The sequence below is a fragment of the Etheostoma cragini genome, chromosome 19 (genome assembly GCF_013103735.1).
Source record: "Etheostoma cragini isolate CJK2018 chromosome 19, CSU_Ecrag_1.0, whole genome shotgun sequence".
Taxonomy (NCBI): domain Eukaryota; kingdom Metazoa; phylum Chordata; class Actinopteri; order Perciformes; family Percidae; genus Etheostoma; species Etheostoma cragini.
The window spans coordinates 4,039,893-4,058,330 of record NC_048425.1 but is presented as its reverse complement, the minus strand read 5'-3'; the positions used below and the strand labels follow the sequence as shown (position 1 = coordinate 4,058,330).

Below are 18,438 nucleotides of genomic sequence, written 5' to 3'. Positions count from 1 at the left end.
AGTCATGCAATCACATGACTTTACCAGGACCTTATTTTTTTATCAATGCATTGTAACAAAATTAAACAGACATGAGTGTAACAAAACTAATAATGTGACACAAGATGGCTGACGTAACAAACAGAAATTCCTATGAATTGGATTTGGCTTAGATGTATAATTATGTGGAAGAAGTATGGCATTGTGTATGTATGTAATGTGCATGTGTGAATGTGACGCCTTAAGACAAACGCACCCAACTTCACCAGTTGCATGTCTGTGGGTTATGACCAGGCAAAAAACAATCACAGTACAAAACACATGCACGCCTTTCTTGTTCAAGAGTCAAAAAAACTAATTGTTATTCATGTTTGTATTAGTATTTGTTTCCCCAATACAACCGTGTTAAACATTCAATTAGATTTTTTAGATAGATACATAGACTGAGATAAAAGTATGCCTTTTTAAGCAAGTGTGCAAATTGCAGTGTACAAAGTTATTGTAATGATGTAATATTAAGTTACAAAAATGTATTGTAGCCATTGTAAATACATATTATTATTTTTTTCTGTTTTAGTGTATGTAAATTCCCGGTAAGATATTCTGTGTTGTCGGTTCAAATGCATCAGTAAAATGATCAAAAGAAACTATTTCTTTATTTGTTTTCGCTCTTTTTCTGTCTATTCAGATGCAGTTTATGTAATCCAGTCATGGGGGAAGCAGAGTGCCAAAAGCGACAAACAGCAGAAGAAAACACACAAGAGGAACGGTCAGATGGACGGAGGAATGATTTGATAAGGCTAAAACGACTAAGAGACAGACAGACCACAAGATAACCTACCGACACCAAAAACATGTTGGGAAGAGGGGGAGAAGAGGAGCACACAGAGGATGGAGGGAGGTAGTGGGGAAGATGTCATTCTTGCTGGTTGTTGTCTGAAACAACTTCTTGTGTGTGTGTGTGTGTGTGTGTGTGTGTGTGTGTGTGTGTGGGTGTGGCTTCATTCTGTTCTTCTGATTTGTGTTTTAAATCATATCGGTGGCGGGGATGTGTCAGGAGAGGGAATAAGGATAAGAGTGAAAGATGTGAAGAACGATGGAGGAGGAGCGAAGAGGGGATTAAGGAAATCCTACCTCTGGTTTTCAGTCAGACCGGAACCCGTCTGACTGCCATGAGAGTCTCAGCTGTAGAATTAGCTTTATTTCAATACTGGTGCTATTTTATCCTCTCTTAGTTACTGTCCACCTGCAACAGCAACTTGGGAGCACTTAGCAGGGGAAAAGTGTTTTAGTGTGTGTGTGTGTGTGTTAGTGTGTGGGTGTGTGTGTTGGTGTGTGTAAGTATGTGTACTTGTACAGCAGTTGTTTCAGACAATACCTTTACAATGACCCCCTCTCCATCCTCTTTGTTGGCTGTGTGTGTCCAACCGTCCAATCAGCGAGAGATTTAGAGGCAAATCTTCTCAAGTGTTTCCCGTAATTTTCCGCTCTGTTGGGGATATCTTTGTATTTTTCAATCTGTTTTCTTCTGCAGTCTCTCCTGAATGTTATCTGGGCTTGTACAGCAATTTGTTGAACCATTTGTTAACAGTAGTTGAGCGTTTTTAAGCTTAAATCTTAGTTACTCGTACTGCATTGTTTTCTTCTCCCAGAGCTACAGATACACACAGAGAGACAGGGATTAGCGATGGCGGCATGTTAGCATGGTACAAAGTCATCTTAATTGTCTATGAACCAAAAATATAAAAGCCTGTTCACACCTAGCTAGCTGGTGTGTTTTGGCAGTTACAGATTTGTTAGCTTGGTTGCTAATGGAACAAAGAGTTCCCACATTTTAAAAGATGTATTTTGGTCTACAAACTATAACTCCATCCATCAGAGGAGTTTAAATAAAACTGGATGGTGTATCACAGCTAATAAGCGACTACAGTTTCCTCCATTTTGGACTCTCTATACCCCAACTGTGAGCGCTGTCAAAACTGCTTGATTTTGGTCAGCGTTTAAAAGTGCTGATGTGACCAGACATATTTTACACGTTTATCGTCACAAGTGCAGTATATGTTTGCCATTGCTCTGTTTGGGGGTCAAATGGAAGAAATCAGTATTTGTATAATGCTAAAGAAATTGCAGTGTGTTTATTAGCGTCATTAGCTGCCTGTTAGCACCTGATTGACCTGTGTGTATCTGTTCTTCTTGTCCTCATTATCTCACCAACCAGATTCAGATTTGAAAACGTTTTTAAAGAAAATAAGAGCTTTTTCATTAAGTACACCCCTGTCAGAACCAAATTCTGTGCCAATTATTGATGACAGCAGCACTGAGTGAGTGAATAAATGTTACTGAATTGAGTTGAATTCACTTTAAATTGCACTGAATCAAAGCGAGTGGCTTTAAGTGCGACTCAGTCTGCACCGAGAGCTACAACAACACTGAACCTTTGGCGTCAGGAAATTTGGGGTATAAAAATTGACTCACGTAATAGGCTGTGGCCAATCCAAAGCATCCGTCACCATGAGTTTGACTGTTGGTATATGTGTGCATAAGGCATTGTTTTGTGTGTGTTCACGTGTGTTCTTACACATTTTATGTGTATGTTTTCCATTGAGGGCTATTTCTGAGGGTTTTATTGTGTCAAATTTCAAGCAGAATTTGAGCCAGCGAGTTTGACACAAAGTGTGATTTGTTTTGTTTTTGTAAAATCTAATTTTTTTGCAAAATGCACATGCAAACATTTTGCACTGAAGTGACTATCCTGCCGTAAGAAGAGCTGTTGCCAGCTCTCCTGGTCTGAAAGAGTTGAGCCAGAGATATGAAGTTTGTAGACATTGTGTGAGGTTTTACAATAACAAGTTTGTTCTAATCCACCAGCCACTTTGGCAGGTAACTTAAAATTGTTTTCTGCCATTCTAACAATGAACTTGAACACTTTTGTAGTCCCATCCCAGTCCAATGTCTACATCCCAGTGATAGTTCACATGAAATCTGTAGAATCTCGCTTCAGTCCCTCTACTCTGTCTATCTCTAGAATGCTTTTTCGCCTGCTTCGTCACTGTTTGGTATGTGTAGATATGTATAAAAAGAAAATAGTAATATTAACCAGTTTCTGTCTAGATTGTCCGCTCCCACCTATCACTGTCGCTGGATAGATATTGCGCTTAGTCGCTTCTTGTCGCAGTCTTGTGTTAGCTTAGCCTCTCTTCATAGTATCTCTATAGAAGAGCTCCTGCAGTAGGTTTCCCACCTTGTCCTCACCTCTGCCAGTGTCTAGTAACTATAGCTCTATTATCTCTCTTGGTGTCTCCGTCTTTTAGCTGTAGACAAAACCTTTCGGAGGCTCTCAGGTTTTGTGGTGCGCTTTTGAGTGCGCTCCTTTCTTCTCGCTGTTAGTTTCGTGCCAGTTAGATAGTCCCTGTCTTGTTTTTCTTTTTTTTTTTCTCAACAACATTTGCCATCTCTGCCTCTAGATATGATGTCAGCAGCCTATAAACTGTCTCTGATTTGGACTGTTGAACCCAGACTGCTAAATGCTAGTGGATTTCAAAAGCAGCTTTGCTCAAATAGCCACTTGTAAAAATGTTAACAGGAAATGTGTTGCAAGTAGCAAGGGAATCCATGCATTAATGGGATAGATGAATATAAGTTCAATTCCAAGCCATGATAGTAGGGAAGGTTTTTGTTTCCGGCCAAAACTTCTTCAAAAAACTTTGACCAATAAGTTGCTCTCTGGTGTTTCTGTTGTCCTAAAACTGAGCTGTTATCAACATAAACTCCCTCCGACACCCTCGGTGTCTTAAACAGGGACATCTTCTCCAACAGGGTACCTTTTTTGCTTTTGGCTTCCAACTATGACTCTCATAAAATGTTTTTTTTTTCTTTCTTTCCAAATGGACGTCTGCACTTGGGCTCCAAAAATAAATTAGAATCTCAGCTCTTTACTTTCTGGGACACCTGTCTCTTATCTGGTGGTGATGAATTGGTACTTCAGAAAGAGAAGCTGTTACCAGCCGTGGCACTGATCCAGAATCAGATCATCACCCTGGATCTTAAAAACAATGAATTGTATCAGGTCTGAATGCGGAGCTAGTAATTCCTGATGTTTTGTAATTACTTCTTCAGAATACAAAATGAGTTGGCTTCGGTGTGAAGGACAGTAAAGTCGGTGCCAGGGTGTTTCGTTTGTTATTGCCAATTAATCTGACTAAGGTGAAATCACACAGAATGAACGCTGTTTGACCCACTCTGACTATCTTTTTCAGCTTTTTTCTTTCAAGCTAAAATCTCCATTTTGTGTTCTTCTTAGGCAGTAGCTTTGCTCTCCTTCCCATTTTTGAAAACTGATTTTTCTGCATGGATTCCGGTCCTGCCTGTTGTGAGGAGATTGTCTTGGTGTGTCTCAAGTGGTTTTCAAAATGATCAAATATTTTGCTGGATAGAGAGAGCATAGAGACTACTGTTTTTTTTGAGTCTCATAAATGTTACTGGCTAGTCTCCTTAGCGTTGATGTAACTGTCAGTAATTATAACAGCTTTAACACGTAGGTAATTTTGTTACGGTATTTATCCTGGAAGGGGTTCAGCCGAGCATGCAGGCTCTTTTTTTCGGCAACTCCCTTCCTCAAATTCAGACACTCTCACATTTACAGCTGGGAGTTTCCCAGGACAAACCACTGTTTGAGACCAGCCAACCTTGTGGCTTAGTTTCTCTCAACTTTATAAGCTGCTACCACCTCTCTGCATTGTTGTAGCATGAATAAGTGGAGAAGGATACACGGATAAACGTTGATGTCAAATTGAAATGTCTGTTCTCTGCTAAGGCCAAGTGTATCAAACATTCAGAGAGCAGACTCCTCTCTGGCGAGCCATCGCTCTCTCTTTCTTTCTGGGGTCGGTGAGTGCATGGTCGTTGTCGATGTTTGTTGTCCTTTTTCCAAAAGAGCATGATATGAACGTGATGATGAAGATGAATTCTCTCGTCTTGTTGTCCCTGTTTTAAATTGCCTTGTCAGGCGCCCCGGCAAGGCGAAGTGGCAAGACGGATCACACTTTCTTGACCAATCATTTGCCGTCCATGACACGGACTGAATCTCAAAGATGTTTGTACTGCCGATAAACGAGCCACTGTAGCAAAAACGGAGCAGCAAACTTTTTTTGTGATACCTCTCCCAAAGATGTCACATTGGTTACTTGCAGCAGATATGTCCTTTGGATTTTCCACTGTCGTGGTGACATCTGGAGGTTACTGTGCGCATAGCAGCCGTGGCAGCATAGGAGAAGAAGGAGAAAGTTAGAAGTCAAAAAACCCCCAAAATGAAATGAAAGAAACCAAGAGAGAGGCTGTTTAACAGATACATTTCCTCATTTTGTCAGTGAGTGTTGAATCAAAGATTTCTCGTGCACGTTCTGTTTTTTCTACATCAGTGTTTTTTGGTAAAAACCCTCGGATTGCTGCCTCACTAATCTGTATATAAAGAAATGCACACATTCACACTCACAACACAGAGCTGAAACACATACTCTCATAATCTGCAACTGCATTATTTGCCATTTGCTCTTTATTTTTCTGAATCTGAAAGATTTTCACGTTATTACAGCAGTATAATGGTATGATTACTCCTCAGTGGGGACGAGCTAAACAGACAGACAATGCAGAGTTCGAGGGCTGCAGACCTCCCTGTACATCAGGATCAGCCATGAATTCTCAATGATGCCAAATGTTTTTTTGAGCAGAGTACACCTTTTAATCTGTCTCTCTCTTCTCTGTCACCTCCCCCCATCTCTTTGTACATTTTTTCTATTTATTTAAAGCAGAAATATATGGATTGTATCAAGCATGGAAAGGCAAACCAATGTTACAGTTGACAAAGAAATCACAGGCTTTTATTTTACAGCATTATATTTGTTTATTCTAGGGATCGGTTTTCTCTCTTTTTGGAAGAAATAAAAAGTCATTTTCCATTCCTAAATGATGTCTGTTTTTCTTGCCAAGAGCTGCAGGCTCCACTAAGTACGCAAACCGCCAAGAAGGTCTACATACTTTTAAAATGCACTTTTAAAGTCTCAGTTGATAAAAATTCAAGGTCCTGAAGTGTCAATCCTCCTGATTTTTAATTGCAGCACCAGAAGGCCTGAGAATGCGTATTTTTTTAAATCAGCCTCTTTTCTAGTAAAGTACCAACCCATGTTTTTATATTTTACTTCAAAAGAAATTTTAGATTACCTTTTTTTGGCCATTTTCAGCCTTTTATTTTGACAGGACAGACATGAAAGGGGAGAGAGGGGGAATGACACGCCGCAAAGGGCCGCAGGGCCGAGTTGAACTCCGGCCCGCAGACGAGGAGTAAACCTCTATATATGGGCGCCCGGATAGCTCAGTCGGTGGAGCGGGCGCCCATATATAGAGGTTTACTCCTACTTCAAAGTAAATTTTGATTGCCATGTTTTAACCTTGTTTAAATGCCTTGCTCATGGGCACTGTGATGATAATTATTTAAGGAAGAGAATTATGTTTCTAATGTGCTTTTAACATATGCAGTTTTCACCAAATGGTCTTAAATCAGTGGCTTTAGTCGCAAATGGAATTAAATTGAACTTCATTATCCAAAGAAGGGAATCCTTTTTGCACAAAGTAGGCTAATTGACAATCCATTTATGGAACAATACTCAGACATTTACTCACATTAAAACACCCCAGTTATCGATTAAGAAATCAATTTCTTCAAGAAAGTTACAATATGTTGTATGTTTTTTGCTGTTGCTGTAAAGTTTTAAAATCCCCAGAAACAGTTGTTGGTTGGTGGCAGTTATCAAATATAATATTAGTCTCTGGTTAATAACACTGGTGCAATATAACAATTAGCTGTTAAAGTGACAAACTTGCTCTCACTTATTCCTCTATTAGAGCATTTTTTATAGTAGACAGGAGTAATACTTAAAGCGTTTGATGTGTAACATTAAACATTATGTAACAGTTTGTTTATCAGTAATGAAGGCGAGCATGTAGCAGAAAGGTGTTTTATAAACTGAGTTTTTGTAGTTTAGTTAGGGAATATCCATCATCCCAGGGACAGAGAAACAAATTGCCAAGCAGTGAAATTATTCACTGGAGACAAAACACTGCAGTTTGTCAAGCTCAGTATGTTTTGAGGGATATATTTCCCACAAAGAACCATTTAATCAAAAACACTGAAATATGACCAAATAAATCACACTTGGCATCTGTGAGAGCCTCTTGGTGAGATTGTGGAATAAATGTACACAAACAGTTTCATTATTCAGAGCGCAGTGGGAATCAGGAGGTGGGAACCGGCCTTTTAATCCCTCACCGTGGGAGCACTGGAGTCAAAATCAGACCGGGCTGGGGAGAGTGTGTTAGGCCAACATGTCACAGCATGCAGGGAATATGCAGGTGTGTCTGTACACAGGACAGGTGTATACAAAAAAATGTAACTACACACTGGTTATGGGTGGTAATGGGTGTTTTAGTTTGTTATGTTTTCTCACCGTCATAGAGAGTATGGGAAAAAGGCTCTTCATATGCCATTGGCTTCATTTTAAATGGATGTCTGTTAATAGGCCTAAAAGATCACATATATGATTATTATGACAGAAACTGGGACTCCAGGTTAATAAGATTCTGACTCGGTAGCAAGAAATGAATTCTTTTGTTATTCTGTGAGAATTCAGATCTAGTTTCTCTTTTTTAATCTTCCCCTTAGCATTTAAAGGAATCTACGTGTGTGTGTGTGCTCATAGATGGCTTCTGGAAAGAAAATAAAAGTTAAAAATAGAAATTGGTAAACAGACAATTACATTCGCCAGGAGTCATTCTTTATGCCCACTATCTCAAACATCTCTCAGATAAGGCCGAGGGTGATCGGAAATGTCTTGCTGCTTGTCTGCTGGATCTCTGGGATCTTTGTTTTCTTCATTTTCAGTCGTGTCTCCGTCTCTACTACTATGTGCTGACGTTAGCATCATCAAGCTGCAGGGATTTGCTGCAAAGGAATGCCGCCAAATCTGTTGAGTTGGCTTGGTGGTGTGTCAAATGCAAAATACAGTGTATTCCCATCCAATTAGATTGAATATGGTATTCATTCAGGTCAATCAAATTATCTGAAGTTCAAGGAAAAAAACTCATGCAAATAAAGCTGGTGAAACTGTAGATGCTTTATTAAGATCAAGCAATGTGCAACCTAGCTAACAAGAGAAGACACAAACATCAACATCATTAGCTAACTTACTCTAAATGTGCCAGAACTATAGAGCAATACAACAACAGGCTTAAATGAACTGACAACAAAAGTTACACGACTCACAGTTCTCAAGGACTCACACACACACACACACACATATTTACACACAAACACACACAATCTCCGCTGATTATCCTTCAGACAGCTGATCTTTTTCTTTTCTCTCACTTTTAAGTAATGAGACAATTTTGTAAAAGTAGAAAGTACCAATATTTGTGTTAAAATGTAAGGAGTAAAAGTAAAAAGTTGCCACAAAAAATAGTAAAGTAAATCATCAGAAAAATCTGCTTGAGTGCAGTAACAAAGTATTTGTACTTTGCATCTCTGGCTGACTCAGATAAAATTAGAAAAGTTGATCTACTGGAGACTAAATAGATGAACACAACACAGAATGCCTAAGAGCCTTACTGCAAAATATTCTCTTATGTTTTTATATTTGGAATTGTCCCCTATTCCCTTTGCATAAAGACATGTCCAGCATAAATTGATGTAGAAATAGGTCCATAAAAATTCACCTGAATGAAGAAAATTAAGTGTTTAACGCTCAAACTTTCCTGGGGGAGGAACCCCAGACCCCCGCATTATCATTACGATGAGGGGGACAGATCTAGAAATAAAACCTTGGCCTTCGGGTTGCCAGGCCAGTTATAACAAGGCCAACTGTTGGTGCCATCGAACAAACATCTACAAACCAGGCAGCTAAAATGAACATACACCAGCCATTAACAAGCTGGGCAAGCCACTTGTTGTTTTGCATCGCGTTATATTTATTTAAATGGATCTGGGCTAAGCCCCGAACCTCCTCAAGTCCTAGGAACCCCAAACTATAACCTAATGGGATGAACTGGACCACAGACTGAATCGAATGGGAGCAAATCCCTGCTGCCGGGTTTCTAAATCTTCTGAGATTTTGGAAGCCTTCCACAAAGAGTGGATGCTGTTGTAGCAGCACATCACTGCTCATGGTTTTAGGATTACGTGTTCAACAATCACATATTGGTGTAATATTTCTATCTATCTATTTGTTACGTTAGTTCTCTTTATTAGGCCATAATCAGGCTCAGTACATTTTGGCATTGTAAATGCTGGAATTAAAATGTTTAATGTATGTAATAATAACACAGGTTGCTTCTCCTGAAGAAATAGGACCGTGACTTGTCCTGACTGCAATGCATCCAGTAGGAGAAAGTGACAGAGATCCAGAAGTTGTCAGGCCTATTGTGGCAGGTGCTGGGCCACAGCTTGTGACAGGCGACGCTCACCAGGAGGAATCTCAACCCCCACCTTCAGATAAGTTTTGACAGCTGTAAATTGAGAGGAGGTGGGCTGCTATTTTTATCTTTCATTCAGCCAAGCAGAGAGAGAGAGAGATAGGAGAGAGGCCCTCCTTTCTGCTCTTTCAAGAAGAGACCCTTCTGGATCTCTCCTTTCTGCCTAGCCGGAGAAACTTCTGGAGGTCCAACCACAGCAATAATACCAGCAGACACCACCCGGTTGGAGGACGAGATCTGAACAGAGACGGGCTTTACAGTAAAGAAGAAATCCCACAAGCCAACATGGCTCTGCTGTGCTACAACAAGGGCTGTGGACTGAAGTTTGACGCTGAAAATAACAAGGACGGTAAGATCCTGTCTGTTTATTGCTGCATTGTTTAATATAAATTCTAAGTCCAGTCTGGGTTTGTTGGTTGGTTTAATATTTTAGTCTTGGTGACAGAAAGTCTCAGTGGACGTCGATCTGTGTAAAGTTAAACAAAAGTTTGAAATTAAGCATTTAAAGCTTGTTCTTGCATAGTAATTAGGTAAGGTTGGTCTACGTATTTGATTTTCTTGAATGAGGTTCACTTTAATAATTTGTTGTAACTTCGGAGCTAAAATAGTACATTTAAACCCTGTAACTGTTCAAAATTACAACACCTAGTTTTTCTTAAGTGACATTTTTATTCAGCCTTTACAAAAAGACAATTATTTTCCAAACCACCACTAACAAAATGTTAGTCTGACATTGGGTTCATGTCTGCTTTTAGTATGAACGAATGCTCTTGTCCCCAGATTTTTTGGTCTGAATAAAAAATAATGTAACAATTTGGGTTTAAATTTGACAAATTCATTTCAAAAAGACAATAGGCTACAGTGCAAGTCAATTTGAGTGTTTAAACAGACTTGAACACAACAGGAGTGGACAAGAAACCAGATTCATGGTCTGGATTTAGTGGCAAAAGCCGGATCAACAAAGTGTTGATTTGTGTGGCGTCAAAAAATGTGTGTCCTTATTGTCTCATATACTCTGTGAGTCTGAGAGACAGTTGGAGACTAGTGGGTGCAGGATAATAGGCCACATGTCTCTGGGAGCATGAGACATATCTATCTAGCAGCCCACTTCCTTTTATGGGACGCTCCCACTCAACTATAGTGACCCCCATGAACAGCTGGTACACACTGCAGACTCACTGTGTGTGTGTGTGTGTGTGTGTGTGTGTATCTAAATACTAAATTACTCTTCTTTTTCAAAAGATTCCTGCGTCTTCCATCCAGGTGTCCCTATCTTCCACGACGCCCTGAAGGTAAAACTAATACAAATCAACAACAAGACTTTTATTTAGCTCGATGAAAATAACATCAACCCTATGTGTGTACGTTGTATGTGTGTCCTTCTCCAGGGTTGGTCGTGCTGTAGGAAAAGGACAACAGACTTCTCAGAGTTTCTCTCCATTAAGGTAAAAACAACTCAGGGTCAAACTCTTCAAAATGTAAGACTCTGTATGGTTAGTTGGAACAGAAAGTAAGGTTGGTGAAATACAAAATAAGGGTGAAAATACTAAGAATCAAGTGGAAGTAAAACTTGGTGCTGTGAAAGAACAGTGGTGGACAGCTACTAAGTACAGTTTTTCCTGTACTTAGGAAGTTTTCCCTCGCCACTGTTGCTTGCTCTGGAGGAGACTACTAGACCTGTTGGGTCCTTGTAAATTCTGGAGTGTGGTCTATCTGTATAGTGTCTTGAGATAACTCTTGTTATGAATTGATACTATAAATAAAATTGAATTGAATTGAATTACAGTTACTCAAGTACTACACTTAAAGGGTATCTACCTTTTTTTCAACCTGAACTGACTGATGGGAACAACAATCTTTGACATTGGTCCAGTATTAGCTAGATCTCTGCAGTCAGCAGCGGCGAGACAAGCTACAATGTAAGTCAATAGGACAATTGTCACAAAAGTGCTTGTTTTGCTACTGACAGGCTCAGATTAATATTCTAAAGTCTGCCAACATTATGGAAAGGACCCCTTCAGAGACCTTTATAACCTCTTTGAGACCTTTCTGTTTAACCAGAAACAGCTCTGAGGCTGCTAGCGCTGAACCCACCAGACTCCATTTAGAAAAAACAATACTTTTAGCGTGTGAAGAACCAACATATTTTAGATAGGGACAAGTAACAAGCATGTTTTGTGTGTAGAACTGACAGTTGTGGAATGTAAGTACATCTACTCAAGTACAGTATCCCTTGAGTACTTGAGTATTTCCATTGTCTGCTACTTTATGCCTCTACTCCGCTATATCTCAAATATTGCACGTTTTTTACATTACATTTGATTAATTTCATTTAGGAATGTTTTGGTGCACTGACGATGACCAAATGTAATTGTAAAGCTCCTAAGTTGGCGACCTTTTTTTTCTAAAGCTCGGGAAAAACAGGTTTATTTGTTTAGTATTATTTGTAATTTGCTGCTACTCTGATGTCTGGTCTCTTTATCTAAATTATAGGGTCTTGTATGCCTTTCTGTGTTGTTGTTGATGTTTTATTCATGGCTCAGTGATAAAAAAAAATCAATCAATCATAAATGCATTAATGCTTTTGTGCAAAAAAATATATTAAGTTAAAATGAAGACTGGATGTAATCCCTAATTACTTGCATTATAAAGGGATCTTTTAATGGCCAGTATGAACAGGATAAATAATTACAAAGTAAGCACAAAACGTTTTAATGTCCATACGAGCACCTGACTATCGTGTTAAGACCGACATGTTAGTTTTCACCCTTAGGTGCAGATACATAGAGGGGTACTGTATGGTGCTGTGAGCAGTAGCTGCAGTCATTTTCCTCTGTGAAGGATTATATAGGGCACAGTTATTAGAATTAGGTTCCAATGAGGAGACAGATCCTGTGCGGACTTTCCTTTTTTTAACCAGACTGAGGTGGCCTCTCTGTTTTTTGAATGCAGGGCTGCACCCGTGGGTGCCACAGCAACGTGAAGCCTGAGGAGCCTCTGCGGCCAGAGGTGTCATCAGATAAGGGCGACATTAAACAAACCAACGGCGACGAGATAATCTTCCAGGGACCCAAATCTGCTGAGAAACTGCAAAAAGAGAGACCCAGGTGTGTGTAACTGCAAGGTTCCTCTATTTGTACTTTGCATAAAATAACTTGAATGTGTGTATTTGCATACACCTCCCTGTTACTCACAGACATGCAGCTCCCTCTGTATCCATTCACAGAGGGGAGGAGGAGATGACCTGAAACATTCCTGGAATAAATAATTTAGTGGATAACGCCATGCATCAGTCCCACAGGCCTGCGCTGGGGCCTCTGTGTGTCTGAGTTTGTGTATTCATCCCAACATTCATTTTTGTGTTTACATGAAAGTGATAAAAGTGTGTGTTTGTGTGCAGTTCAGAAGAGCCCAAGACCAAGCTGCCCCACAAAGTGTCTGCATCGCTGGCTCAGGTGCTGAAGAAATTGGACATCAGCACGAAAGCTGAGAATGAAAGAAAAGGTCAGTGTGGGTATTTTATAGAAAGACTTTCAGATTTAAAATGATTGTTTTATCATTTCAAAATCAGCTTCTGTGGTATTTTTTCTTATTTTTATCCTTGTTTCGGTTGGTCTTTAACAACTATTTGATATGTACACCTCCAAACAAATGTATCTTATTAAGGTTTTGCTGACTATATTGGGGTATAATTAAGAAAATCGATAAACCACAGCAAGAATATTCCAGTTATTTTAATCATACAGTTTGTGTGGCGGACTTTCTACAAACGAGTGTCAGAACAAGAATCAAGAAAAAAACACTGTTTTTGAAAATATCTGAAACGGTTTATAATATGTATACTTTACTGTCAGATTACTGGACATTTAACAAGAAAATTCGACTTTAAGACAGTAACAGTCAAGCTTATGCACATGTTGAGGACTAAATATGTTTGTGTAAGTCTGATGCATCTCAACAATTGATTTCAATTGAAGTTCTTAAAACAAACTGATTTGCACTGGACAGACATTGAGGTACTCTTACAGATACACTTGTTTTAATACCGATAGGTTTGCATCTCACCTCTCTCTTCTTCTTGTCTTTCTGTTTGGACAGAGAGTGAGGTGGTCATGCCTGGCACCCGATGCAAGAACCCAGGATGCAAAACGGTGAGTGTCTCTTTCTTCTTTGTTTATTTGAGTGTGTGTTTTTGTTTGTAGGCAACCTCTGGGCACATAATAGTCAACTACATGCCATCAGAAAAAGCCGTCTTCATCTTGTGCGAACACACAAGAACAAGCTGCTCAGTTCATCGTTTCTGTTCTTCAGTGATGGAAGGCTCACTAACAGCTCCATCTCCTGGACAAAGGACGTAACAACACATATGACCCTTTGCTGTATTTGTAACATTTTCTCTACATCTCACAGGGGCAAAAGGCAATTATGGACCATTAATGATGTCTTTATCATAGGTAATTGAGCTAAAATACACATCAGTTAAGTATTTTTCTATAATTTGTTATGGATGTCCTGATTTAAAAGCCTAATAATGTGGTGACCAGACCCGGGAACATTGGCTGTGCAACAAAAACATGAACACCACACAAGGGTTAAATGCAATTTTTAAATAACTGTACTTTACTTCTTCACTTCTACTCCACTACTTTTCAGAATTAAATTCTATTGATGGCTTTTGTTATTAGTTACTTTTCCGATTAGAAAGTCTACATCCCCTTATAAACATGAGGCATTATCAGTACATCTAGCTGCATTAAAATGTTCCTTACTTGTTAATACAATAGCATTTATATTGCAGTAGTATAATACACGATTATATGACACTAAAAGGGATTGTTTTTCTGCATAATGTTTGCTTTTACTTTTAAAAGTCTAATATTTAGTAAAATATTAGACTTTTACTTGTAATGGTGTTTTGACATTGTAGTTTTCTTTTTTAAGGATCTGAATACTGCATCATCTTAGTGATTAGTGTACTAAACTTGAGTATTATGGTAGTAGTATACATACTTTTTAATTCTGTTATCAAGACTGTAAAGGAAGGTCCAAATTGAAAAGATTTTTTTTTATTTAAATGTGTTGTTTTCAAGTTAAAATATATACAAACTTTGTTACAGAGTATTTGTAAATAACAGTTAATATCCAGGTTGAAATAAGCAACAATCAAAGTTTAAGATTGGGGGACAACAATATTATTAGGTATATTTACCAATTGTTTGAAACTCAAAAACTCAGCTTCATAGGTTAATCTTTAAAGTGTAATAATCCAAACAGCTCCGTACTACATAGATGTTTTGTAACCAACTGAGAAAAAATCTTTTGTGACCCTGTGTGCAAAACAAATGACCCCACCCAGGCTTCCAACCCCAAGATTGAGAAACACTGCATTTAAGCAAACAACACACTTGACTGGTGGCCTTATCATGTGACTGATGACCAGAGGCAGGAGGAGAAACTGTGTTTGGTTACACAGTGTTAACCCTCTGATCTTCCCGCTGTGATCAGTAGCATTGTGTTTGTGTGTTCAGGTCTATCAAGGCCCCGAGACGGACATGGAGGTCTGCACCCACCACCCCGGGGCCCCCGTCTTCCACGAGGGGTAAGACACACAGACACACCACTGCATGTTTCCACTTCTTTCCTCTGGATATTACATGAAGGCATTATGCACAACACCACTATATAAAATCATAATTATAAATCTTCATTTGCATAAGACTGTTTTCAACCCATAATCAGAACACAAAAGAGAAAACAAATCTGAAGGATGTGTGAGCAAAGCAATGATATAAGTCATTAAAAACGAATTTGCCTCATTAAAAACAGACTTTAGGGGTAGATTAAACGGCACTTGCATTAAGTATGGAAGCACCTATCAGTCAAACCTCAAATTTCTCACGTAAAACTGCTGCTTGTTGAATTTGTGACAATTTGTTTTTTGTTCAGATACAAGTACTGGAATTGCTGCTGCATAAGAACAACAGATTTCAACGCGTTCCTCGACCAGAAGGGCTGCACCACGGGGAAACACCGCTGGATCCCAAAGCAGGTACACACACCCCCAGCTGGGGAATACTACATAAATCACAGGTAGAACCAAAGGATATGGTTCAAAGTAGCAGGAAATGCCATCTGATCCCAAAGAAAACAACATCAACAAATTACACCTTTTTTATACAAAGATTGGTGTGCACAGCTTGCTTGTTCTGTCTGGTGTATTCTTTTTTTTAATGATTTTAGATCAGAAACAAAGGCTAAAAGACACAGAAGCTGAAACAGGAGAACAAGTGTGCAATTGTTCTCCGTACTTGCATCAAGCTAAAACTAATTCAGGTTAATGCAACAGCATCCTCACTTTATGAAGGTTTTATTGTTCAATTTTATGTATGAACTGTTTCAGAGACCTGTTAATTCAATTTTATGGAAGTTTTTTTCTTAGTGCTGTTCAATTGTATTTATTTATTTAGGATTCCCATTAATCTAGGTCTTTTTGAGAATGTACCCGACTCAGACCGTTGTTTAACCCTTGCATGGTATTCGGGTCAAATTGACCCGTTTTAAAAATGGTACAAGTACATTTTTTCTACCTGAAAATCAACGGCCTTACCTTATTTTCTGTGATAAACATGTATTCCTGACTCAATTCAGAAAATTATCCTGGATATGACCACTTGTGTTTTTTCCACAGTTGTTTTTTTAACATGAATTATAACCTTATGACAAAAAACTAACCACACTTCCATTTTTAATGTTGTTCTAGTAGAGACTGATTGCATTCCCTAAACATTTACTGTATGTTGTCTCAATTGCTTGAAATTGAGATAAAGACAATATTTTTTAATAGATTATGAAGTAAATTTTTTATTTCCGAATTGTTTTTAAAACCCCGTACTACCATGAAAGCATCAAAAGCACTAGTTTTAAAACACTAAGAAGGCTCCACACATGAACACGATCATTGAAAACATTCTTTGTGTTCCCAAGTTTTCTTCTCTCAGTCTCCTCCCACTGACACAGCACTCTTTCATTTCCTCATTCATTCATTAAGTCTGTATCAGGCGTGTTTTGGCACAGTTTGTTATCTGCATGAGTAAAGAAACAGTGTTGGTTTATTAACCATGTTAGGCAGACGATAAAACGTTTTCTTTTTCAAAACGTGGCATTTCCTTTTGTCGATTGATCCCGCTGCCTTTTTCTTGTTGTGGTGCACATGCTCAACTCTGAGTGGATTGAACCGACTCAAATCAGCTGTTCTGGAACCAAAAACTCAGAGTTTCTCAGGGTAAACAAATTCGGAGATCACGGTTAGACTCACAATTTGTTAAACCACCTTCCTGAAACGGCCCCTGCTCGTCAGCAGCGCTGGCATTCATCACTGTTTACTGTTTTCTCCTATAGATTTTGTAATTAGTAAATGAAGTATTCTATTCCTGCTGTTAACGGATGCTCCAGTTCTTCTAAAAGAAACAATCAAGAGAAGTCAAACAGAATGTGTGAGATGAACATGATCGCCGTCTTATCTAATCTATTTCTTTGTGTGTGTTAACAGGACAAAAAGAAGGTAGCCTGTCGGCACGACTGGCATCAGACAGGAAATAACGTTGTCGTCACGATTTATGCCAAGAATGCAAACCCTGAATTTTCCAGCATAGAAGCCAACCGAACAGTGGTGAGTGTTTCACTCAAGCACTGTATTTCAATTTTAAGTATTTGTACTTCACTTGAGCATTTCCGCTTTCTACTTAAATATTGTACTTTTTACTCCACTGATACATAGATGTATATTTGGTTCACTTACAATACAGCCATGCAACTGGCATAAAAATGCCATACAGTCTGCTTTAAAAGGTCAAGAATGCACACATTTAAGTTAATCTTGTTTTTCTTGCTTATTCTCTATTTTTCTCTTTAGCTCTCATGCCAAATCCAGTTTGAGAATAACAAGGTTTTCAAGAGAGACTTCCACCTGTGGGGCGTGAGTACCTGCTAAATCCATCTGCCAGTGGCTCACCTGTTGCAAATGCAATTATATGTTTTTTAACGTATAATATAACTCACAATGTGAAGTTATCTGATCCCACTGGCAGACATCTTGAAGGTCAAATATAAAGCAAAATTGAATCTATCTTCTGTCTGTCGTTTGCTTTACCTTCAGGTGGCCAATGTCAAGCAGAGCTCAGTCAACATGGTCCCATCCAAAGTGGAGATCATCCTCCGTAAGGCCGACCAGGTGGCGTGGGGCAAACTAGAGGACCCCAACTACAAACCGGAGCCTGAGCCCGTAGAGGAATCCTTCAACGAACCCAACGAGTTTTACCACCCTGACCACGACATCGACGACGACGACATCAGCGACTCGGACGAGGAGTGGGCCTACGACACAGCACAGAATAAAAAGCCACAGGATCAGGCCGCGGACGAGCAGAAGAAGAAGGACGAAGAAATCCAAAACTTGAAGAGGAAGGAAGTGGAGGAGGAGATGAGGAAAGCATTAGAGGAGAAGAAGCGGGCAGAAGAGGAGAGGAAGAAGCTGGAAGAACAGAGGAGGAAGGAGGATGAGGGAGAATATGAAGACATGCCAGACCTTGAGTAACTCCTCCAGAAAAACAAGGTGAAGATTGGGTTTGATTTGCATCAGTGAGGTAACATTTTATTTGACAATTTATTATTTTTGACATAATTAGATTCCAACTCCATGTTTTGTAGCTACAACTCCGAATGGAATGTAACACTGTATCCTTTATTTATTTTTTTAAATACTGATTAAAATAGTGAGTTTTTTTCTCTTAAAATGTGAATATACTCAACTGGATGTAATAAATAAAGACTTGTATTATCCGGCCTGTGTACTACTCGATTTTTTTGTAACCTTACCGTTAGGAAAAAGAGCATCTGAAATTGAAGAAAAATTAAAAGCACTTATATTATCATTTATTT

At 39.0% G+C, this 18,438-nt stretch overlaps 2 protein-coding genes across 13 annotated transcripts in view; both read left to right on the top strand.

The window, feature by feature from the left end:
- The window catches only part of si:ch211-200p22.4 (phosphatidylinositol-binding clathrin assembly protein), a 104,410-nt gene extending 98,569 nt beyond the window's left edge, over positions 1–5,841 (top strand). For all 12 annotated transcript variants that reach the window (XM_034857107.1, XM_034857116.1, XM_034857112.1 and 9 more), the window contains one exon: positions 668–5,841. In XM_034857107.1, coding sequence (XP_034712998.1) covers positions 668–682 — 15 coding nt within the window. In that variant the 3' untranslated portion in view covers positions 683–5,841. The remainder of the gene's footprint in view (positions 1–667) is intronic.
- A 3,754-nt stretch (positions 5,842–9,595) lies between these two features.
- Positions 9,596–18,332, top strand: zgc:92429 (uncharacterized protein LOC445063 homolog). Its single transcript, XM_034857177.1, has 11 exons — positions 9,596–9,850; positions 10,744–10,793; positions 10,890–10,946; positions 12,454–12,608; positions 12,902–13,005; positions 13,600–13,652; positions 15,030–15,100; positions 15,448–15,550; positions 17,051–17,170; positions 17,414–17,476; positions 17,657–18,332. The coding sequence occupies exons 1-11, from the start codon at positions 9,787–9,789 to the stop codon at positions 18,092–18,094; spliced, it is 1,278 nt and encodes a 425-aa protein (XP_034713068.1). The 5' UTR covers positions 9,596–9,786; the 3' UTR covers positions 18,095–18,332.
- The last annotated feature ends 106 nt before the right edge of the window (positions 18,333–18,438 follow it).

Bases quoted from the DNA above. Each gene is read 5' to 3' on its own strand.
- zgc:92429 (XM_034857177.1), top strand. From the start codon at position 9,787: ATGGCTCTGCTGTGCTACAACAAGGGCTGTGGACTGAAGTTTGACGCT. The intron at 10,947-12,453 runs GTAAAAACAACT...TTTTGAATGCAG, and splicing joins CAGAGTTTCTCTCCATTAAG to GGCTGCACCCGTGGGTGCCA. The intron at 12,609-12,901 runs GTGTGTGTAACT...GTTTGTGTGCAG, and splicing joins CTGCAAAAAGAGAGACCCAG to TTCAGAAGAGCCCAAGACCA.